Source organism: Dichomitus squalens (assembly GCF_000275845.1).
Source record: "Dichomitus squalens LYAD-421 SS1 unplaced genomic scaffold DICSQscaffold_14, whole genome shotgun sequence".
Lineage (NCBI taxonomy): Eukaryota > Fungi > Basidiomycota > Agaricomycetes > Polyporales > Polyporaceae > Dichomitus > Dichomitus squalens.
Window position 1 is genome coordinate 423,494 of NW_006766896.1, and position 22,544 is coordinate 446,037.

General features: G+C 54.6%; 6 protein-coding genes across 6 annotated transcripts; 3 read left to right on the forward strand and 3 right to left on the reverse strand.

The window, feature by feature from the left end:
• Positions 1-1,974: 1,974 nt before the first annotated feature.
• On the reverse strand, positions 1,975-6,115 carry DICSQDRAFT_155168 (uncharacterized protein). The gene is made up of 12 exons (XM_007365793.1): positions 5,858-6,115; positions 5,734-5,793; positions 5,148-5,406; positions 4,660-5,092; positions 4,461-4,559; positions 4,305-4,409; positions 4,006-4,248; positions 3,577-3,912; positions 2,778-3,523; positions 2,589-2,722; positions 2,379-2,539; positions 1,975-2,316 (listed from the first exon to the last, which is right to left on the reverse strand). Exons 1-12 carry the CDS (start codon positions 6,096-6,098, stop codon positions 2,077-2,079), a joined length of 3,057 nt encoding a protein of 1,018 aa, XP_007365855.1. The 5' UTR covers positions 6,099-6,115; the 3' UTR covers positions 1,975-2,076.
• Positions 6,116-7,328: 1,213 nt separating this feature from the next.
• On the reverse strand, positions 7,329-9,691 carry DICSQDRAFT_155169 (phosphoglycerate mutase-like protein; the record flags this gene model as incomplete). Its single annotated transcript, XM_007365794.1, has 7 exons — positions 7,329-7,583; positions 7,649-7,880; positions 7,964-8,093; positions 8,190-8,355; positions 8,880-9,056; positions 9,154-9,378; positions 9,440-9,691. 7 exons carry the CDS (start codon positions 9,689-9,691, stop codon positions 7,431-7,433), a joined length of 1,335 nt encoding a protein of 444 aa, XP_007365856.1. The 3' UTR covers positions 7,329-7,430.
• A 444-nt stretch (positions 9,692-10,135) lies between these two features.
• On the forward strand, positions 10,136-14,140 carry DICSQDRAFT_147144 (RNB-domain-containing protein; the record flags this gene model as incomplete). Its single annotated transcript, XM_007365795.1, has 18 exons — positions 10,136-10,232; positions 10,289-10,455; positions 10,572-10,732; positions 10,786-10,841; positions 10,900-11,058; positions 11,112-11,233; positions 11,288-11,377; positions 11,432-11,582; positions 11,640-11,802; positions 11,870-12,291; positions 12,350-12,418; positions 12,470-12,648; positions 12,705-12,811; positions 12,868-13,137; positions 13,198-13,321; positions 13,378-13,546; positions 13,611-13,866; positions 13,930-14,140. 18 exons carry the CDS (start codon positions 10,136-10,138, stop codon positions 14,138-14,140), a joined length of 2,973 nt encoding a protein of 990 aa, XP_007365857.1.
• Positions 14,141-14,800: 660 nt separating this feature from the next.
• On the forward strand, positions 14,801-17,038 carry DICSQDRAFT_60521 (cytochrome P450; the record flags this gene model as incomplete). Its single annotated transcript, XM_007365796.1, has 12 exons — positions 14,801-14,981; positions 15,048-15,156; positions 15,231-15,257; positions 15,307-15,495; positions 15,551-15,699; positions 15,752-15,867; positions 15,927-16,049; positions 16,171-16,337; positions 16,400-16,422; positions 16,483-16,564; positions 16,618-16,893; positions 16,951-17,038. The coding sequence occupies 12 exons, from the start codon at positions 14,801-14,803 to the stop codon at positions 17,036-17,038; spliced, it is 1,530 nt and encodes a 509-aa protein (XP_007365858.1).
• A 206-nt stretch (positions 17,039-17,244) lies between these two features.
• On the reverse strand, positions 17,245-19,229 carry DICSQDRAFT_60427 (uncharacterized protein; the record flags this gene model as incomplete). The annotated part of the gene is made up of 8 exons (XM_007365797.1): positions 17,245-17,513; positions 17,580-17,715; positions 17,792-18,013; positions 18,074-18,452; positions 18,529-18,611; positions 18,684-18,876; positions 18,959-19,009; positions 19,072-19,229. The coding sequence occupies 8 exons, from the start codon at positions 19,227-19,229 to the stop codon at positions 17,245-17,247; spliced, it is 1,491 nt and encodes a 496-aa protein (XP_007365859.1).
• A 742-nt stretch (positions 19,230-19,971) lies between these two features.
• DICSQDRAFT_60545 (uncharacterized protein) lies at positions 19,972-22,393 on the forward strand (the record flags this gene model as incomplete). Its single annotated transcript, XM_007365798.1, has 7 exons — positions 19,972-20,192; positions 20,253-20,374; positions 20,426-20,475; positions 21,277-21,639; positions 21,692-21,835; positions 21,906-22,064; positions 22,184-22,393. 7 exons carry the CDS (start codon positions 19,972-19,974, stop codon positions 22,391-22,393), a joined length of 1,269 nt encoding a protein of 422 aa, XP_007365860.1.
• Between the last annotated feature and the right edge of the window lie 151 nt (positions 22,394-22,544).

The following is a 22,544-nucleotide window of genomic DNA, read 5'->3' on the forward strand; positions in this document are numbered from 1 at the left end:
ATGTTCCCATAGTCAGAACTACATGAAATTTACAGCATACATGCATTTGATGTGTATCCACCAGAATACGAGTAGAAGCCTCACCGGACACATGCTGGGGGAGGAGAATGAGCCCGACGCGACCCTCCATCGATGCGCCATTCGGCTACCTCACCTATTGAAGCAGCAAGCGCCCGCCCGCCCTCCCGCCTCGCTTAGTCTACAGCGTCGGTCGTCGTTCCGCTGCTCGTTGACCTCTCCTCAGCTCAGTTGCTGAGTTTGTATTCTAGCCATGGTGTACTGTTTTTTCTGAGGTATATTCGCGCGGGGGAGTAGCTCTGGAAGGGGCCTCTGGTCACATCAATCGTCCATCACCATTCAGGCGCCGGCTCAGAAGGAGAGGAAAAAAATAAAGTGGGAGAATTGAGGGAGGCTACAGACTGAGTTTGTACTTGAACAAACTTTGAGGAGCTCGAAGAAGCGGACACTTCCTTCTCTGAGGAAGTCGCAATTGAGGAGACAGCGTTGTCCAACTGACGGAGAGCATTGTGCAGGTGCAGCGGGCGAGGAGTGTGGGGGACGCGCGACACGGAAGACCACCGACGCTGGCGCATCAGCGCGCACTTTTTGATGATCGAAGTTACCATTGTGGCGCTTGATGGGGGCTGCGCGAAGAGGACCCGCCATTCGTGCTCCCTCCCCTCCCTCGCTGCGCTCGGGGGGTCCCCCGAGCCGGGAGCACTCAGGCGGGCACTCTAAAGCCTCGTTCGCGCGATAAATACAGACGGACTCCCTTCTTGGGGGAGGAGGAGGTGTGAGCAGTGCCTAACCCAAACCCAAACCCAAACCCTAACCGAACCCGAACCCAAACCCAAACCCTAACCGAACCCTAACCGAACCCTAACCGAAACTCTAACCGACGCGTATCACTCAGACCGCGTGGGTTGGGAGGTTTGATACCTCCCTGGCCCGATATCCCAGAGGTTTGCATACCTCGTTGTAGTCTCTACGGGCCCGAGAGCGCGGCACGAATGGAAGCGAAATAATGGGACACGAAGATATACAGCGTACGCATGATTATACAGCAGGCATTCATACAGTATGGCGATGTGACGTGGAGTACACTGGCGGAAGTCCGTCTCGTACAAAATACAAGGGCCACGGCAGTTGCGAGGCAATCTTCTTAATCCCTGAGTACGGGATGAACGCTCTCGCAAGCTGCAACTAGGTTTATTGTGCCAAGTATGGGCAGTCTCCATGCAATCCAACGGCGCCCCGTTGGGGTACTTAGTGATCAGACAGTACCCGTCGTCCATTTTGAACGCGTGGGAAAAACTCGCGGAAGAAAACTTGGTGTAACGGACCCGAAGTTCCACCACCTCCTCGGCATTCTTAGATGGAGACCAGTGGGGAGGAACGCTCACGGGAAACGTCCATGCGCGAAAGTCGTCCACGATACGGTAATTGGTCTTGGTCTCAGAGGGGCTGAGAAAGTAGTGGTAAAAGCCGGAGGGCAAGTGGGGGTCGTCGGTTAATGCATGCTGCTGCCCTGCATGGTCAAGTTGCCAGATAGCCGGCTGGCCTTTGGAGGCAAACTTGAGGAGGGAGGGGGATACGGCAGGCATCGAGAACGAGCCGGCGTTTCACGCAATGAAACCGTCTCGGTAGGTGTAAGTGACTCGCCGAAGGCACGGAGGGATAGAAGGGCCTCGTTGCAGCCTGGGTGTACGATGTGCACTATCTTGGATGCTTTGGCGGATAGCTCAGTTCGGAATGGATCCCGAAGTTCCTACCGCGTAACAAAAACAGGTGAGACACTGCCAAGCGAGGAAGCGACGAGGTAAAATAAGCTTGAGTGTGGTCGTGTTTGCTGGCCAAGCTCAGCCTAGCAAACACTTAAGACCCCGACCAACGCGATGCGATCGAAACGAGAGTGCTTCATCGCAAAGATACTTGCACGGTAGAAACTAGTGGAGCATCGAGCAACACTCATGGGCCGTTGCGAATCTGTGTGATTCTACGTATAGAGGAATAGGGACAAAGGTACACATAAATACCCAGGAACGCAACACAGACAAGAACACAGTCTAGCTCCGCTCAGTCATACCACCGCTCCCTCAGCTTCTTCCTCGCCACAATCGGCTTCACGACTACGATGGCGAATGCGAGGCCCGCAATGGTGACCACGAGCTGCGGCTTGTTGAAGCTTTCGCTGAGCACGTCGAAAGTGTTCGATGGCGCAATCCGCGTAAAGAACAAGTCTAGCCCATGGGCGAACACCAGCGACGTTGACTCGAGGAGGGCCGGCGAAGTAACAATCTTTTGTGTCTTCGCCACCTGCAATAATCGCAGAATACTTTGAGTGGGTGCTATTCGGTATTTCGAGTGGATGCACCTACCTGGTAGTGATGGGACAAGACCCGCTTAGGGTCGTCAGGAATCACTGGGTCGTACTGGATCAGCCATTCCTCAGCCTCCTCGGTCGTCGGCTTGTGCTTCGGACGCCTCGGGTCCAGGAAGCGACGGGGGAATGACTGAATTTGGCCATTCTCGTTGGCCACTAGAACATGGGTTAACATCGGCGTTGTGCGGGCCATATGGCAGCTCACCTATGATGTCCTTGACGGAGATGCCGTAGCTGGTCGACGTCGGCGTGATGGTGCGGATGCCCCGGGGGAAGACGTACGCCTGCTCGTACACGCTCACGTCTGTCGTAGCATTCGAGAGCGAAGACATGTCGGAGCTGCACGCAGGGTTAGTCTCCGCACAGCATGGGCAGACGCAACCAACGTTCGTACCTCTTACGCTTGTCGTCAACGCCTCGGCCCTCATACAGCTCAACAGAGACGACTCGGTACCCTTTTGCCTGGTTCACGACCACCTCAGGGTCATAGTAGTGGTACACCAGCCAGTTCTCCACCAGCGTCGCCTTGACATCGCACCTGCCCCCGACGGAAGGCAAGATAGCATGATATATTATCGTGCCCTTCGCGCCATCAAGCAAGTACACTCCACACGTCGCCTTCTCGCTCAACGGTGCGGTCGACGGCGGGCCCGTCACGACGCCCACGAGGTTCGGGTTGAGGTACTTGTACAACGTCGTGCGGTTGCCGAGCACTTTCCCAAGCGACGCGACAGGATCCGTCGGGCGCGCGAAGACCGCGAAGATGTCCTCTCCAGTGGGGAACGGCAGCGACCACGTCGGGTATGCAATGTGCAGGCCTGTGAACTCGACCTCAGAGGGCACTTGGTGGCCCGTCAGGCGACGCTGGCCGGGCGGTCCGGAGCGGAGCGGGATGCGGAGAGAGGGCGCTACGGCTGCGAACGCGGCTTTGACTTCGTCGGAGTTCGGGTAGAGGTGGACCTGGAGAAACTCGTCGAGCAGGACGACTGCGCGACCGGCGTCAGTAGGAAGGAGGAAGGCTTCGACGAGGGGACCCGAGACCACATCTTCGCCTTGCAAGAGGTCGTTGCTGGGGGACTGCCTGCGAGCGTCTTCGCCTGTCAAAGCATCGACGTGGAAGAGAACGGTGTCGACGAGGCCCTGTAGGTTTTCACATGAGTCAAAGCTGGGGAGAGGACAGCACCTTGCCTTACATTGCTCGCTTTTCTCTGTGTCACCAGCACGACTTGCGGCGACTCGCCGTCGTTAACTGTCCGCGTGACAAACAACTTGGCGGGGATGATCTGTCCGCCGACTTGCGCCGCCCAACCGAGACCAAAGACACGACTCCAGAGGACATCCCCATTCGCAGAGTCAATGCCGTATATTTTCCCATACGGTGTCGCGGCGACGATGACCTTCCTAAACCCGAACGCATCACGCGAGAGAGGCTCGGATGCGTTGGTAGGCGCGACGACGGGGGTGCTGACGGATGTGTACGAGCCCGTGACGAAGCGTCGCACAAAGTTTACTGCGTATTGCGGGAAGTCCTATCCGTTTCCGAACTCGGAATTAGCTTCTTTCGAAGAGGGCCCCGCTCAGGGGCAGGGCACTGCTCTTTGCCAGAGGAGAGGACGACGTACCTGGGCGTCCAGAAGCTGGCGGGCGACACGCACCCCAAACGTTTCGTGCTCGCTGTCGAGATGGAGTGCGATTTTCCTCTCTGGAAGCTCGACTAATTCGGCAACGCGGATGTCGGCCAATCCCTCTTCACGTGTCCATTGCAGCTGGTCCTTCTGCCACATCTGAACAGCACCGGTCGTGGTAGTCACCGCCAGCCTGGCGAGGACTCTGTAATGCTCCGGATTGGCCGCTTCTACTGCGACCTGACGGAAAGCGAGATGAGAGAACGCGCAAAGGAGACATTAGAATAGTGGCGTACATGTTTAATGATACCGTGTTCCCCTGTCTTGAACGGGAACGTGTATCCCGTAACTAGCCCCTTCCCTTCGGCGAGGTGGAGAGCAAAGACGTGGGCGGACATCGTCTAAAACGTTGATGAGTGTCAGCTGTTGTCGAGATATAGTATAGAACTCGCCTTCAGCGAATGCGCCCAGAACACGCGCGCAATATACGGATGACCGTCGACATCCAGACCCCCGGAGTAAATGGAGCCACTACGGGTTGGGGAGGTGGCCTGATGGAATGAGGATAGGAATGGGAATGAGTGGGGAGGAACGCCGTCAACTCGAGGCGTCCGCAAGCCGGTGGCGAAGCATTGCAGCGAAAAGACGCACCGAATCGGTGTACTCCCAGATTATCTTCAAACCCTCGGGGGTGAGATTAATCACCCTACCGGTACCATTCTCAGCGATGGCAACGAACTGCCCGTATTCGGAAAGCCCAACGTCTTCGATCGTCTTGTAAGCTGCGCCCTTGACCGTGGCAGGCCTCGCAATCAGTTCCGGCGCGAGCTCGAGGGACTTGATCTTGCCGTCTTCGAACCAGACCACGCGGGGCACGGTGTCGGGTGCGCTCACGTCACTGAGAAAGAAAGGTTGCGAGAAGCCGGTCTTGATGCTGGAAGGGACATTCCCCGAGTAGATGACCTCGCCTCTATCGGGGGAGAGGGACGTAACGTGCAGCGTGTATGACGCGAACGACTTCGAGAGGCCTAGAAGATACACCGCGGAGTGTGTTACGAAGAACTTCGAATAGAGTACAGAAGAACTGTGCTCTAGATAATCAGTGTCACCATCACCAGTGTCGAATTGGGAATCCATACGTCTGATCAGGCGCTGTCCATCCCCATCTCACTTCGCCGGTATGACGGTCAAGACGGCGGAGCGTGTGGCCATTGGTAAGCACGTAGATGTCTCTCTCCTTCTGTTCCGCTCCGAAGCCTACAGCGGTGCCCAGGGACTCGGGCTCTTGCAGGCGGCCTGCTGCGAGATCGTGTAGTCTCCTCTCTAGGAGTAGATGTCCTGAATCGGAGTCGAAGACGCGATAATTAGCCCCTCCAGGACCGGAAAGGGCAACGACGACTGTGGACAAACGTTAGCATGAGGGTCGTTGCCTAAAGCGTTTCGAGGTCTACGAATCTCCGATAGCTTTCTGGCAGTATCTCCTGAACGGTTTCACTAATGTATTGGCCTTGAGAAGAGGTGGCTGCATCCCCATACGGTCGCATTGGTAGATTAACAAAGGTAGTTTGTGGTCACGGAAGGCTGATGTGAGTGCCAGCATGTGATCGTCCCCATGCTGAACACTTAAACAGAGCAACTTGTCCCTTACATTCGCCCAGAGATGCGGAACCCAATACCACCAGCAACTGGCAGGACAACAGGAACTCACTTGAGGGAAACACTCACCATCTGTGTCCCTCTGAAAACCGATGATATGGTCATCATCATCGAATATATGTCGCCACGCTACACTTGACCACGTTGGTTCCTGAGCCCCGCGTGTACAGAGGATGTAGGTCCATTCACTCACCTATAGATCCATTCGCCGAATGGATCGCTGCAAGCACGTTGCTCTGCGTGGCCGTTAAAACGACACTGCTCGTCTGTCCATCCTGGTATCTCCGTCTGTGGAATACCGGTGCTGTAGAATGCGATTGAACCAGAGGTACGCCAGCGAGAGGCTTGTGCCAGTCAGTCACGCCAACCTCGTATGAGTGCAGAGCATGCGTGCAAGCGGCCAAGCAGATTAAGAATAGGAATAGGAGCCTCATGGAGGCCGCAGAAACCTAGAGGGGGCCCGGAGAATGTTATCCAAGGAGTAGGAAGGGAACACGGTGACGCCGCCATCCACGCGTCTCGACTTCGATAGACGCCCTAGCCCATTCTCTACCGAAGAGCCAAACAAATCCCATCAACTTCACTATGGATCTTCTGACACAGTATATACCCACTAACGGACACCCTCAACGTACTTGTCCTTAATTTGAGATGACAAGGTTCGCGGCCACCGGATTTGAAGAGGCTGTTTGGATTGGGCAAACCTCTGTAGCGCCCTGGCGTTTCGGTTCCTCGAAATATCATGAGCGCTAAAGCGCTTGTGGGAGCTTTCGACGGGGTAGTGCAAGACCAACTTCGACGAGTGCCGACTCCGAATTGTCGGCAGTATTCCCATAGTATACTCTTCAGGCAGGAGACTCTACTTGCAAATGGTTCCGAACCATATATACTTGTGGTTCCTCATCGTGTCCGAGATAATGCATGATACACTTGAAGACATTGAGAACCTCAGGTATTCCTGTTGTGCTTTTCCTGAATTGAAGGACCTGCTCCGACGGTGGTGGCTTAGGCTATCAATGATGTCGACAATCCTGGAGATCGCTCTTAAAAAGCTAGGTAATGTGACATATTGTGGGCACACGCCTGATGAGGTCTCACCTGCAGTCGCGAACAGCCACTCCATGGCGAATGAGCGTGATTCTCTCAGTTGGAATTGGGGGAGCAGCCGGAGATACTGTACGCATAAGGTCAGGTAGTCGTTGCGCGCCTCATTCGGATTGAGCCTCAAAGATCCCGGGCCGTAGTCTGAGTTCGACGACGTGGCGTATGATGACCCGGGAAGTTGTACACGGATCGGCAGCAAAGGCACATCGCGGAGTACACTCGCAATGAGACCAATGTGCAGATCTGTGAACTAGTCACTACCGTCTAACTGGAACGTTGTGACTACTATCACGGACAACAATGCATCGAGTAGGGAATGTAAGGCCGTCGAACTGTGTGAGCTCCCCACGTCGTGCGAAGAACTAACACAGCCCAACATCGGTCAATTTCCCCAGCGTCGCCCCCCGGACAGCAGGGCAGGAGCATCGTTAGAGCTTGGTCAATTCTAGAAAAATTACACAAATGACGTCGAGCTTGCATGCAAAGATGAGGTTTATGTTGAGCGATGCGATCGGGAGGGTCAGAGAGCATACTGCTCGCCATCGTGGTGGACGGGCATTGAATAGGAGTAGCGTATATCCTCACACACAGGAGGTTCCCAGTGCCAATGGCATGTGCTGCTGCCTTGTGTTGTTGATGGTGTGGAGTACTACAACACGCTTTCAAGAAGCGTTACACTGCTCGGCAATGTTTTCAGGGATCTGGGCATCCAGACTGTCAATGAACGTGTCCAGCGCAATCCACTCGTACCCGGGCACTACCGTGCCCTCGTGGAAGACGCGCACAAAGTTCGTCTTCTTGTTCGTCTCCCACACCTGCAATCGCCACTCTGCCTCAGCATCCTCGATCAGGTTGAGACTAGCCTTCAAGGTTAGCTCACCTCCATGATGACCTCGGACCCTAGCGCAGGCCACCGGAGTGGCGCGACCTTGCCGAATCCCAGGGCAGACGCAAGACGAATCATCGTCCCGTCGTGGCCGACGTAAAACCGCAACTTGAACGACTCGCCGCCGTCCCGGAACAACTTGAAGTTCTGCGAGAGTTCCTGCATGAACACCCCGAACGTCAGTTGGTTGTAAGTCGTCGCGTTTTCCGCAGCGTTCCAAATATAGCTTTGCAGCGAAGCAGAAGTCGAAGTCAGCAACCCCGTCACGCTATCGGCTGCCTGGAACTAGCCGAGGAGGATTCAACGCACTTGTACTCGAAATCACCGATAGCAAACACCTTTGCGGCATCGGCTTCCGAGACGCAGCCTCCTGTGGAGTTGCACGGCAGGGGGTGGCCGTGGCACGTCCGCGAGGAGAATGTGTCGAAGAAGTGATCGTCTGTGGGCAGGCGACAACAAGTGGTCAGCCTCTGAGCTCCCCGCTCTCAGGGCACAGGGGTCTCTGTGGAGCAAGAAGTCTAATTCCAAAACTTACACCAAGACGCCCAGTCGGCAAGGCCGGCGGTGCCGAGCGTAGCATCAAGCCGAGCCTTGAGGTCTGCGTTTTGCTGGAGATGATCCGTCCATGCTGGGACGGATTGGAAGGCGTTGCGGACGTTGTTCGCGCCGTTGCACGGATAGTTCGGCGGGATGGAGTCGATCTGTGAGAAAGAAGACGTCGTCAGCGACTGAGATGAACGGTGGTAATATAGAGAAGTTGGCAAGGCGGAGCTGTGCGGGACATAGCGAGATGAGAGAAGAGACGGACACGATGGGACGTCTCGGGCAGTGACACCACGCACAAGACACGGTCCCGAGATCTCACGGACTGCGCATCCGAGGTCATTATTGGGATGGTTAAGACCCAGCGTGAGAGTCAGAATAAGCGGACATTCATCTACTCGTACATCTACATCTTGACTGCGAAAAGAGGGGTTCAAAGCAATGCCCCTGGCGATCCGAGCCCTGCAAGAAGATCACTCGGACATTCGCCCCGTAACGCCACATGTCTGCCTGACCTGAGAAAGGGCCATCACGGCCGGAACGTGCAACACGAGGCCGTCAGTCTGCTGCAACAATGCCTCCAGGAGCGCATTACTGAGAGGCTACTGCATAGATGATCACCTCCCAGGCAATCCCTTGTACATACAATTCACGTCTATTGCCTGAAAACTACGGCACTTACCGGAGAAGGCTGCGTGGTGACGGGGAAGGTCTTTGACGCGAACGCTGGATCCATGCCGGCTACGAAACCACCCGCCACCTGCATCGTTCTAGTCTCGACGGATGTTCGCACGAAGATGTGCTTCTCGGTAACATGTTTAAGGAACCCCACTTTGTGGCTATAGACTTCCCAGAAGTCCTAGACGGAAGTCAGCTTTTGGAGGACAAGACGAGCATGGGAGAAGCCGGAGTGCCCTCCCGAGGGGGGTTGACGGTGGAGGGTGGAGAAACGTCACCTGTCCATGTGCAACGGCGTCCATGAGACCTTCTTCGGTGAGTTGGCCTTCGTCACAAGTCCCGTTCCAAAAGAGTGAGAGAAAAGGGTGCCATGAGGGAACGTCCGTGTTATGGAAGATCTGTGCCGCAGGACTCCCTCCAAAGTTGAACTGAGGGAAATTTGTGCAATTCCAGGGGATGGAGTTCAGCTCATTCTCTTGAGGATAGAGATTGTCGGGAGTCCGCTACATTGTTGATGGGTCTTGGTCAGTCTCCGCCACCCTTGGATTCATCTCCGGAACCTGCCTTATGATGACGAATCACAGCGTTCATGTATATGAGCTTGGCATGCGGGTGGTTGGTCGGTTTCGAGTAATGCTCCTCGTTGACGTGTGGGGCATTGCAGTAGTTGTACGTATTCCAAGGGAGATTGGCCGGAGTTACTGAGGAGCTATAGACACCTGCTGCAGACGATATGGTGCCAGGCTGGCTTGCTGACAGCGCCGCTAGGTAGCACAGGACCGGAATGCGCGACAACCACGCCACGTAGCGGTTCATGGTTGACAAGGCGGCGAGTAGCCAGATGGGCAACGAAACGGACATTTATACAGCGTCAATGGCGAACGTGCGTGCCATAATACCTCCCTCGTGGGGTCAGGTGATGCTTGCAGACGTTGCGCCGATACCGGTACTCTGACTGCGAAGACGGAAAAAACACAACGTTCTACCCGTATACAGGATTGAAGCATAGTGCATCTGACACGCCGGAAGCACTGGTGCGGAGTGTTCAACGTCCGACTGTCGGAGATACTTTGGTGTGGCGTCAAATGTTCTGCTCCCATTACTTACTTTGAGGCGCCGCTTCGTATCTCTTGGACAGCGCACCGGGCCGGACGCCTTTGTCCTTGACTTGCACAATCGCAGCGTCTCCTCTGCCGTCTCCAAAGGTAAATGTAACATCTGGTATACTCAGGCGTTCATATCTGCACATCTTTCGTCTGTATGCCCGAGATTTCGATTCGCAAGCGACCTCGGACGGAGGCGGTGGTCACTCAACGGAAGTTCTTCAAGAAAACTGCGAGGGGGAAGGTCGTAAAGGGTGCGTCCAAAACTTTGTCGTACGGTGCATCTCCATAGCCAATGCAACTCTGTCAGTCCTCCGGGAGCGGTACCTGCGTGACGATGTTGCATGCGGCATGCACAGTTGCACCCTCTGCGCGAGCAGTCGGGACGCAGTCCTGCCTTCTTCCGGCTCTTTGAGTCACCCTTCGTTCCCCAGTGGGCACTTCGTGCTGCCCGACACGAACATATTTCTGTCTCAGGTTTGTCTTTCTCACTCTGTATCCGGGACTCGTGAACTTTCCTCTCAGCGCCTTGGCTGCGCTAAGATGTTGTCCCACACCCATACCACCCCACAAACTCAATGTTGTAAATCTAGATGGACTTAATGGAATCCCCTAAGTTCAATCCACCTACCATAATACTCCAAACCGTCATGGAAGAAGTCAGGCACCGCTCCCTACCGCTCTACAACCGTTTGAAAGCGCTGGTAAAAGCCGACGACAAGAATATCTGGGTCTTCTACAATGAATACCGCTCGTGAGTGAATGCGACAACTAGTTGTGGCTGGCATACCTATAGCAACCTTGCAGGGAAACCGCTGTGATTCGTGAAGAAGGCGAGTCCCCGAATGATCGTAATGACAGAGGTACATAGAGACCGTTCGCACCTTCTGCTGTACTGAATCTGGCGATGTTTCCTCAAAGGGATTCGCAAGGCGACTTCGTGGTATAATTGTCATTTGTCTCTGGCACGACCGCCCGTTCGGGGTCAATCAAGGCCGCCTCTGCCGGTTGTAGTCCTCATGAGCGATGACGTCGCCAATTGCCAGAAAGCTGAGAAGGAAGGTCTCTCCTGCATATCTGGTATGTCTCACGAGTATTTCCGTCGCAAGCAGCGCACTAAAACCAGAATCTAGTCCGCAAATACGTTGAGGGTCTCAAAGACTCTAATGAATTACTCGACCTCCTTGCAGCCGCAGGTTCAGATAACCTGGACCCTACTCCGGCGGCGGCAGCCCGCCAAGCACTCTATCCAGATGTGGGTTCTCCGCATGTGTCATGTGTTCGTTTGGTTCAACTACTCCCGTCGCAGTACCTGCCGACGACGACCCTCTTGGCAGGTGTGAAATCAGGCCGGCTGCACCAAGGCCACTTCAACGCCAATCAGTTCAACTATCTCGAGGTGCGCCCATGTCCTCCGGCAATCGTGCGTGCCGGCGACTGACGCAATACTCAGGGAAGCGTGCCTGTTCCCGGCTTCGAAAAACCCGTGCTTCTCGTCGGCAGGGAGCACATGAACCGTGCTGTTCAAGGGGACGTCGTCGCGGTCGAGGTTTTCGACGAGAAGGACTGGAAAGCGCCAGCGGATGAGGTTGTAGACCAAGAAGGTACTGCCTCCAGGTTATCTCACGATATGGCGCCCTTACGGACTATACCATCAATAGCTACTCTGAAGAACGATGACGCGGACGATTCAGAAGAGGAGACAGACGACGACGAGGCCTTAGCCGAGCAGAAAATGCTGCGCGCTGAAGCTGTTAAGCGGGCGGAGTCGAGCAAACAACCCACTGGGCGCGTCGTTGGCATCATCAAGCGAAATTGGCGATCGTGAGTGGACTGCAGTTTCTAGCTATTTGTAGTTTGTTCTTCACACATCCGTTCGTTCTCATTACAGATATGTGTGTCACATCGATAGCACATCTCTGACCTCGACAAATCCTACCTCTCTGTCTCAGCAAACCGTCTTCGCGACGCCGGTCTCCCGACTACTTCCGCGCATCCGGCTACGAACTCGCCAGGCTCCGGCGCTTGTTGGGCAGAAGATCCTGGTCACAATCGATCGATGGGAACGAACGTCTCGCTACCCGGAGGGGCACTTCATCCGTGCCCTCGGAAAGGTCCAGAGTAAGGAAGCGGAGCAGGAGTCGCTTCTCCTGGAATTCGATGTACCCTACAGGCCGTTCGGCAAGGCGATTCTTGACTGTCTCCCCGTGGAGGGTGACAAGTGGATCGTGCCCCCGAAAAATCCGGTCGACCCAAATTGGAAGGACAGAGAAGATTTACGGGATCTCATCATCTGTTCAATCGACCCCCCTGGTGCGTGGTGCGACTCGTGATCAGATCTGGAAGAGTTTAAGGTTGGTTTATGGTTTAGGTTGCCAAGATATTGACGACGCCCTCCACGCGCGCCGTCTCCCAAATGGGAACATCGAGGCCGGCGTCCGTAAGTCCGTCCCGTTAGCTGTTGGAGACTGAATACTGATGCGAAAGATAGACATCGCCGATGTGTCGCATTTTGTTCATCCTGACACTCCTATGGACAGCGAGGCCGCGGCTCGTGGGACGACGGTTTACCTGGTAGACAAGAGGATCGACATGCTACCCGCTCTCCTCGGGACTAACCTCTGTTCCCTGCGTCCTCACGTGGAACGTCTGGCATTCTCCGTCATTTGGGCATGTCGTCATAACTATCTCATGCAGATCGGCCCGCTGAAGGAATCTGCTCACAGGAACTATCTCCCGAGGCGGACATCGTCAACGTGCGTTTTACAAAATCAGTGATTGCCTCCAAGTCGGCTTTTACGTACGAAGAGGCGCAAATTCGCAAGGACGACCCGTACGTCAACCATATGTTCGTGAGAGCGTTTCAGATGATGATTCATCCGTCGACAGGGGCCTTTCAGATGAACTTACAGAGAGCATTCGGTTGCTGAACGATCTTGCCCGGAAACTGAGGGAGAGGAGAATGGCGGCGGGCGCACTCAATCTGGCTTCCCCTGAAGTCAAAATCCAACTCGACAGCTCTGAGTCATCGGACCCCGTCGACGTGGAGCAGAAGGAGCTTCGTGAGACCAACAGCCTGGTGGAGGAATTCATGCTCCTCGCCAATATCAGCGTTGCGCGAAAGATCCAGGAGACGTTCCCACAAACCGCGGTCCTCAGGTCTGTCTATACTCCACCTAGCCACAACGGGCTTCTATATGCTAAAGACTTTGCCGACAGGCGACACCTGCCACCCCCTAGAACAAATTTCGAAAAGTTACAGGACATCCTGGGGAGGCGGAAGGGGATGACACTTGACGTTTCCAGCTCAGGCGCGCTCGCTGCATCTCTCGACAAGTGTGTTGTAAGCATGCTCGATAGCGCGCCTTGTCGCCGTCTTCACATCAATTGTATCTTTAGGACCCCAACGAGCCTGCATTCAATACGCTAGTTCGCATCATGGCCACCCGGTGCATGTTGTCGGCGGAGTACTTCTGCTCCGGCAGTGTGGCTCGGGACACTTTCGGCCATTATGGTTTAGCAAGCCCCATCTACACCCACTTCACGAGCCCGATCAGACGTTACGCAGGTAGGACAAACATTCTGGACCGTCGCTGCCGTTATCTCATCATCGTTCTCCCACCGTGGGCAAGACGTCCTCGCTCACCGTCAGCTCGCGGCGGCAATAGGCTACGCTCCCCTCCACGCCAGCCTTCATTCCAAATCCCACGTGGAACGGGTGCTCGAAATCGTCAATAAGCGCCATCGTATGGCCCAGATGGCGAGCAGAGCGAGCGTCGAGTTCTACGTCGGCCTTGCTCTCAAAGCCCGCAGTTCAAAAGAAACGGTAATCGAGGATGCATACGTGATTCGAGCATTCAGAAACGGTCTCGGCGTCTTCGTTTCCAGGTACGTAGCCAACCGTACGATCTGGTATGGGGTGAGAAGAATATCGAAACCTTACTTTCGCAGATTGGGAATCGAAGGGCTCGTGACCTTCAAGCACGAGATCCAGTTTGATGCCGATAATTACACGATCACAGTTCCCGCCAGGGGTCAGGAGATCACGATATCAGTGTTTGACAAGGTGAAGGTCGTAATCGAGGTCGAGCAAGACAAGAACACACAGCGGGGGCGGGTCGTCATGGCTCTATCGCAGCCCATCGATTCGCGCAGCTTGTGAGGTCAGCCTAGCATATTGATTGCCCAGTGCGTGCAATAGTTACATACGTACGTCTTGATGCTCGTGCCATTCATATACACATCGAAATGAAAGACGACCCTGAGTGAGGAAGAAGGTCGGTTCGGCGTTCGATCGGGGCTCGGACAGTCATTTGCCTGCAGCTTCTGGCCTTGCACCACGAGCTGGACCTGGGAATGCGAGTTTGCAACTTCGGAATAGAGCCGCGGTGGCTGGCTTCCCGAAGGAGAGACTGGGGATCTCCGAGCGAGGCCGCCACAAGGCTGGCAACGGAAGACCAGAGAGAGACTGGGCGCTGACAGCAAGGGCAAAACTGGAACGAAACAGCGTGCGTGCTATTTTAATGCCTTTTACCTAACCGTTATGCGGGCCAGAGCACTCCCTCGACGCCGGAACATTGGCACCATATCCAGGAAGTCCCTTGGGCAGTACGGATGGGTCAATACTGCCTGCCGTAACATCTTTCGGCTAAACCACGTTCCTGCGGTGTGCGAGGCGTTGCCCACCTGTTGAGGGACTGCCGAGGCTCATGAACATATGACGGAGTACACGGGGAACAAACCCTAGCGGTACGATAAATACGCCCAGTGTCAAACGACAGGCTGACTAGCTTTCCCCAACACACACCCCATTTCACTACTGATGATTGACTTGCAGGTCGTTGCTCTATGCGTCACCGCCGCGCTGGCCATTGGCGTCTTCCTTCGCCAGCGGAGGCGGTCGCTCCCGCCTGGCCCCAAGGGCATCCCGGTCCTTGGGAATGTCTTCGATATACCCAAGGAGTATGAGTGGATAGCTTATGATCGCTGGAGTCGCGAGTACCGTACGTCTCGAGGTTCCTTCAAAAAAATCTTCGGATCAGCGTGATTGACGTGGTTACTACGTACAGGGTCAGATGTCATTCATCTCAACCTCGCAGGTACTCCCGTCGTCGTCGTCAATTCCGCTCAAGCTGCGCATGAACTGTTCGAGAAAAGATCGTTGATGTACTCCGACAGGTAAGCGTGTTTCGTGTTGATGTTGTGAGCATGGACAATGGGTGAGACAGCCTGTTAACTTCACGGACTGACAGGGTCCGCTTGCCTATGCTGAACGAGCTGTACGTCACCGCTGCCTTTTCGTTAACTCATCGCTAACCTGTATCACAGGGTCGGCTGTAACTGGCATTTCCTCTTCATGGACTACGGCGACGATTGGCGTGAGCGCCGCCGGGTCTTCCATCAATTTTTCCATTCGAACGCGAGCGTAGGCTACCGCCCGAGAGAACTGAAGGTTGCACGGGAACTCCTTTCACGTCTCCTCCAATCGCCCGACGATTTCATGACCCACTTAAGGCAGTGCGTCTTCCTCCTTTGCTAGATGTTGCCGAGATCACTGATACACGGCGATTAGTATGGCAGGATCTCTCATCCTGGGTGTCACGTATGGGATCGACGTCCAGCCAAGCAACGACCCGTATATAGCCACCGCAGAGACCGCGCTGCATGCAATTTCTATGGCCGGAAACGCAGGGGCGTACCTTGTTGATTATATTCCCATCTGTGAGTACCTTCTTTCCTTTGGTGGACCATAAGCTGACGTTTCCTCTCGCAGTGAAGTACGTTCCCTCCTGGTTCCCAGGGGCGGCGTTCAAGCGTCAAGCTGCGGAGTGGAAGAAAGCTACCGATGCGATGCTTGAGCGCCCATTCAAGGCTGTCACACAGGCAATGGTGAGATAGCTTGACTCCAGTCCACTTGCAATGTGATATAAGTAACGCTGGGCATGCAGGCTGAGGGCAAGGCCCACCCCTCCATGATCGCATCTTTGTTGACCGAGCTGAAGGAAGATCAAGACAAGGGCCGGAAGGAGAAGGTGTTCAGCGGTGTGGCAGCGGCTGCATATACGGGTACGGTTTCTATTCACCCCTACATTGGAAGGAACTTCTCAATATTCCACACCATTACAGGTGGCTCTGATACGGTCGGGATATTTCAGTATTGACGCTGTGAACATGCTAACTTCTTTTCCTTAGACTGTCTCCGCACTTGGGTCTTTCTTCCTGGCGATGCTGCTATACCCAGACATTCAACGTAAGGCGCAGATTGAAGTGGACCGTGTCGTCGGTAGAGACCGTCTTCCCGATTTTTCCGATGAACCCTCTTTGCCTTATGTGACTGCACTGGTCAAGGAAGTTCTCAGGTCAATAACTCCTCTACGATCAGGCTAGTAGCAAATCCCTTTCTGATTGATTGATTACATAGGTGGCGTCCAGTGACACCGCTAGGTTCGTCAAACGTGTTTCGCACTCCTGCCTCAGCTATACTCATAGTAAAACCTGCTTCAGCTGTGCCCCACCGGCTCACCTCCGACGACGTATACAATGGTTACCACTTACCCTCAGGTTCGATCGTTGTAGGGAATGTCTGGTGAGTCTCATCAATGGTCTAAGAAGCATCTTCTTTGAGCTCTCCGTCGCCAGGGCGATCTTGCACGACGAAAGAACGTTCCCCGATCCCGAGGCTTTTGTTCCAGAACGCTGGCTCAATGAGGATGGCAGTCTGCGGTCCGACATGCGCGACGCAGAATTAGCAGCTTTCGGGTTCGGCAGGAGGATTTGTCCCGGCCGGTACATGGCCGTGGCATCGGTCTGGATCGGCATCGCTTCTGTGTTGTCGACCTTTGACCTACTGAAGCCTCGCGATGCTAACGGGCACATCATCGAGCCCAGCGGCGATTATTACAGCGGTCTTGTTACGTGAGTCTTCGGCGCATTTGATTTCCGGGATGATGAAGTCAACCAGTTTGCCAACAGGTACCCTAAGCCGTTCCGATGCGCTTTCAAGCCGCGCTCGGAATCGACTGTAGAGCTCATCCACAATAGCCTCCAGGAAAGTGACTGACGACAGACAGTTCACCCTGGCCAATCATGCGCATCCCTTCCGTTTCTGCTCTCGTCTGCTCTGGCCTCTCCCTTCTGTATTTGTGATTCCACCTCGCTCTCGCTAGTCGTGATATCGCGTTTTCTGTAATGCTATGCTTTCGCTTCTTCAGGAATACACTGATCGTAGCACGATGCATTTGTATTGACATCTCTCCTACCTCCTTCCTACGTTTCGCTCTGCATCTCCGGCGGGCAACTCCACAAGCTGATCGTGGTGTCTGATGCAGTCGGCTGTGGTATAGTGCGACGCCTTGACACGGCACGTGTCCTTGGTGGTGTTTCCGCTTGTTCTATGAGTTCACCGTCGTCTATTTCCTCTTCGGAGCCTGAGGCAGACGATGATACTGGACTTGAATCACTGTCAAAATGACGTGACCCTGACACTGACAGCAGTAAAGACCGGAGCGGATGAAACGCTACAGAGCCTATCGCATCTATTCGTGTAGAGACGTGAGACAGATGCACAATGCGATAACAACCCCAAATACAGGAAGACCCACCGTCATGAGCATGATACCGCATAGTGGGCAAAGTTCGTGGCACTGGCAGTGTGCTTGGAGTAGGGCCAACTTTGCTGTTCGCACTCACAACTGTATCGCTTCGTGGGGCGAGATCGAACACGAAGATGGTACCCTCCTTTTCATCACCCACGCGCACGAGTGCATGGAACGTCAATATCCGTGTGAAAGACATGGTGTCGGAGCGGACGTACTGTGTCCCCAACGGCGAGCCACTTCCCCGCGTAGTCTATGTCAAAGCGGAGCCTCTGGTTTGTCAGGGACCTCGGAGTTCTCCCGCTGATCAGCTGCGTGGCCTGCGTGCTGAAGACCTCTATCGGGCGGCACATGTCGCCTCTCAGATCCCAACAATAAATCTCGTCCATGCGTCTGAAGGACGCGTATAGCAAGTAAGGTCTCCCGGGATTGAACATCAACTGGTGACCTTCTCAGCATTCGAGCCGTTATCACGCGTGCACGCACGCTGTGGACCGCACCTGAGAAACGCTAGCCCGCACCCCATATCCCGCTCCACCGCTTGATTGCAGATCCTCGGCTCCAACAAACGTGAGAGGGACTCCTCCATGAGCCTCAGAGAAAATCGCGATGTTGGAGGCAGTGGGTGAGGAGGGGCTGAGAGTACCCGCAGCGTAGAGATCGGATGCCACGTCTGGCGCGAACGCTAGCGCCGATACGATTCCTACCGATAAGCATCGCTCTGAGTACGTCTGCGCTCCCAGGGTTATCGACATGCGGGAAAACTTGCCTTTGAGACCGTCTCTACTTTTCTTCGAAGGCGTCGTGCGCAATCGGATGCCTTCTCCGGGACGCTGCACGTCGAAAACTTCTATCGCGTCCTCGAAGCCGCAATAGAGTCTGACGCCACAAAGGCAAGGGTTGCATCCATCTCAATCAGCAAGCGGGACAGGACGCGAACGTAAGATCGATCCACTTATTGGCACCGATGTTGAACGCCACGCTGTGCGGCGCAATATGTCGCTCACGGTGATCGACTATGCGATATGAAGCGCGAAGCTGGAGGGCAGACAAGGATAGGCGGATGAGCCGAAAATAGGCGGGACATTTAAGCGGGTGAGAGATATTTACGTTTCCATCAGATGCGTTCAGTAGCTTCACCGGGCACTCGCGTACTGACGCCACAAAGCAGAAGCAAGCTGGGTCTCGTGAATGGGCGGTGGGATACCATGCGTAATCGAGGATGGGAGCCGATTGCCTCAAGCACGCAGGCAGGGAAGACGGAAGCACGGCATCTCTACAGATGCCGAGCATTTCTGTAGGTCTGGATACGACCGAGGACAGTCAGATGTTTTCTGTTTCGAAAGAGCCGAATCCTCCCCGAGGCCGCCTACAATTGAAGGAACCTGAATGACGCATCTTCGCATTGAGCGAGCGCGACTGAGCCGTCGGGACACCTAGAATAGAACGTGTGTAAAATGGGAAGTCCCATGAATCAATGGGCCGTGGGTCGACGTACCATTTGGCCATGCGAGCAAAGACAGTGAAGCTATCGCGGCCGCCGTCGACCTGGCTTTGTGGCAAATGGGTAGCATACAACTTCCGTGGGCTGCGACTCATGTCGTAGACGGGCGGTGCCCAAAGGGCATGCTCCAAGGTCTCTTCGATACCGTTCATCGATCGATACCCTGGGGAATAGATGCCACAATCCCGGAACTGACCAACCTGTGAAAATGACTGTGTTACTGAAGGGTGGTCATTGAAAGTGGGATCAGAATCGACTGATCAAGAATATACGCTAGAGAAACCACGACGTCGGACTGGAATGTACGCAAGCGCAAGCTTCTCGCTTCGGAAGATCCCAAAACTCTGGTATACTAGTCCGAGGCGTTGCGAGCCCGGCCAGTCGAAGCCGACGGTGGCTATCATAACGGATATTCTGATATCAGGTCTCGACCGCAGAGCATGAGTCGAAACCGGACATCGGTCGGGTCGCTCCCTCCTTATGCAATTCTTTTCTGTTTCATGACTGGTCTCCCATGGTGAAGAGGACTCGTCTGGGAAAGACCATTCATGCAGCCTTCGTCTGACACACAATTAGTGAGAGACACGAGGGAGAACAGCATGGCTTGGAGTTCTACCCGACGAGAATTCACGGTCTCAAATATACTGGTTGCTTTGAGTGCACTCACCTGCAAAGATATTCTGCAATAAGAGGCTGTTGTACGGGGGTTTGGTGAGAGGACCTACGAATGCGGATGAAAGAAAGAGACTATGCAACGTTGATGCTAACACTGGATCTGGAGCGCCTATCTAAGCGGTGGCTGCAGTCTGCCGCTCGCGTATGCGGGTCCCCCTTGTCCACGACGACGTCCTTCTGGTTTCCTCCTCCTTGTATCATCCTTCCGTTCTGTCATCAATGAGTGCTGCTGGAGCTTCTGGACATGGCCTTCCATCACTGGACGACGTCCTCACGCAGATCACGACAAACCCAAACGTGGTTATTGTCGCCTCCTACCTGAAGACCTTCGCACCAAGGGAAGTACGGGAGACAATCCTAGCAGGTGCATTAGGCAGCGGACAGGATCCTTTGGCGGTGCTTGATCCCCACAGAAATACTCTGGGTTACCTATACATCCTGTACGTTCATCTCACGCATCTTACGGGAGGGCTTGCGTAGACCCGTAACGAGGACCGCAGTTCCGCGCGATTGCACTCAATCAGTACTGCAAACCCGGTCGCGAACGCGATTCTTCCAGACGCAATCGAAGCTTTTGCGAGCAAGTTTAATCCGCCACAGGCACGATTGGCAGCTGATCGAGGTGTGCCTTCCCGCCTATGCCGTTGCGTTGTGTGGCGCTGATGATTTGCAGTTACATTGCTTGGGAAGGGCATTGTACGGTTCTATGAAGCAGCACATAACGTGAGTCTATCCTTTTGACTCTGATACTTCTGCTAGACTCCACCCCGGAAACATGCATTCGCGACCCTGCGACTTGCAATTACCGTCAAAGGGGTGGGATGTGGCAGGTCAGGTCTATTAAATGGCATTTTGCCGTATCGCCCGCCGCATACCCCCGCTCGCAGCCGGCCATCAAGGAATTTTCATACTTCAAATTTCTACATTGAGATCCGAAACGGAAGACGTTGGTGACCGCCGCCAATGAAGAGGACTTGGCAGGACTGTCCTCCAAGTGTGTTCTATCTGATAGGCATCGCTGCCCGTGCGGGACACGCGTTGCATTGCCAATGCTGTTACGGGCAGGACTCTGCGACTACAGGCTTCTCGTACTGCATCACATGGGATGTCTCGCAGAGCCCTACGTGGATCTTCCCTCGTCCACCTATACGGCTCTGGTAGTAGTGCGCTGCCGAGTATCGCCCTGGCGGAGTTGGTGTGGACGGCTTGCTGTCATCGCGACTGTGAAGGTGCATCGTGGTGCAGCACCCATGGTTCCATTGTCGCAGCATCCCATTTTTTCCGCGATAGGAGGGCCTCATTGGGCGTATCGATAGAGTTGAAGTTCAATATTCACAAGCTTCTACCGTCTTCAAGTATTGTCCCATATTGCATTGCTTTTGTATCTGCAAAACGTGCTTGATCTTCTGTGTTCCTAATGTGTTATCCCGGCGTTGTTGCGGACTTCGCAGTTGATGTTGATTTCGGTGTTCCGCCTGCCCGCCCTCTGGGAGAATGTTTGCTGACGAGCATTACGATGTTTAGCCGAGAGGAGCGATCGCACCACTGTCCAACCTCGTCCAACGATACCCGCCAAACCTCAGCTACCTCACAACGCTGCACCCCATCTTCCTCAGGCTTTGTGTCACACAGCGCTACTTCGCCGCTGCGCTCCCCGTCCTCTCCCATCCGATCACATCTGTCGACCCCTCGCTTTCAGATCTGCACTACAATGATAACCTTGTGTACCATTATGCGGGTGGAATCGCCCTCGGTTCGCTCAAACGATGGCAGCAGGCCGAGGAATTTTTCGAAATCTGCGTAAGCGCGCCCGCGCAAGTGCCCGCGGCGATCCAGCTCGAGGCGTTCAAAAAGCTGGTGCTCGTCCAGCTGATTCAGTATGGCGAGGTATGGTGCCTGATCTACTCATGGTTGGCTGAACTCTCACGCGGTGTTGCAGACGATAGCTCCTCCAAAATACACCCTTCCTGCTCTCCAACGACAACTCAAGAACACGCCGTACAACAACTTTGTCAAGGCATACCCGGCGGAAGCCAGCACTCTCCGTCAGATCGTCGCCAAGGAGCAAGAGATCTTTAACCAGGTAGGCGCACTTGCATCTCAGCATACTTCAGACCTCGCGAGAGTTGATGTTTGACTTTTGCTTGTAATAGGAGAAGAACTTGGGGTTGATTAACCAGGCGATCGATCGTGCACCAGTGTGGCTGATCAAGAAACTCACAGCAACGTACTTGACTCTTGGACTCGCTGACATTGGCAAGGAGGTCGGGATTGACAGCCCTGAGGAAGTTCGCGAGATCATCCTCTCGATGGTATGCATCGTCTCTATTACTTTTTTGTTCATCTCAGTATCATTGTTCACCTCTCCCACTCTCTATGAACCACTTGGTTGGGTTAGGTTCGCTGATGGCTGTCGATCCGCGCTTTGTAGATTGACTCCGGGGAGATCAACGGGAGCATCTCCCAGGACGGGACCGTGACGTTCGCGGACCCCGTCCCGCAGTTCTCGAAGGACCAGCTCGACAAGATGCTCGTCGACGCCCAGGAGCATAGCCGTCTCCTGAATGAGATCGAGCTTCACCTGAACGCGAGCAAGGAGTACTTGACCAAGGTTCGTCTGGTTTGCTCTGCCGCTGTATGATGTCTATCTGCTAACGTGCCTGATGCAGGCGATGAGGTCCAAGGATGATGCTGGTGGCTGGGGACCGGACGAGGACGTGTTCCCGATAGGCATGGGTGGCGGCCACGGATGGGCGGAGGAGGCGGCATACATGTGAGCTGGGCCGGCAAGA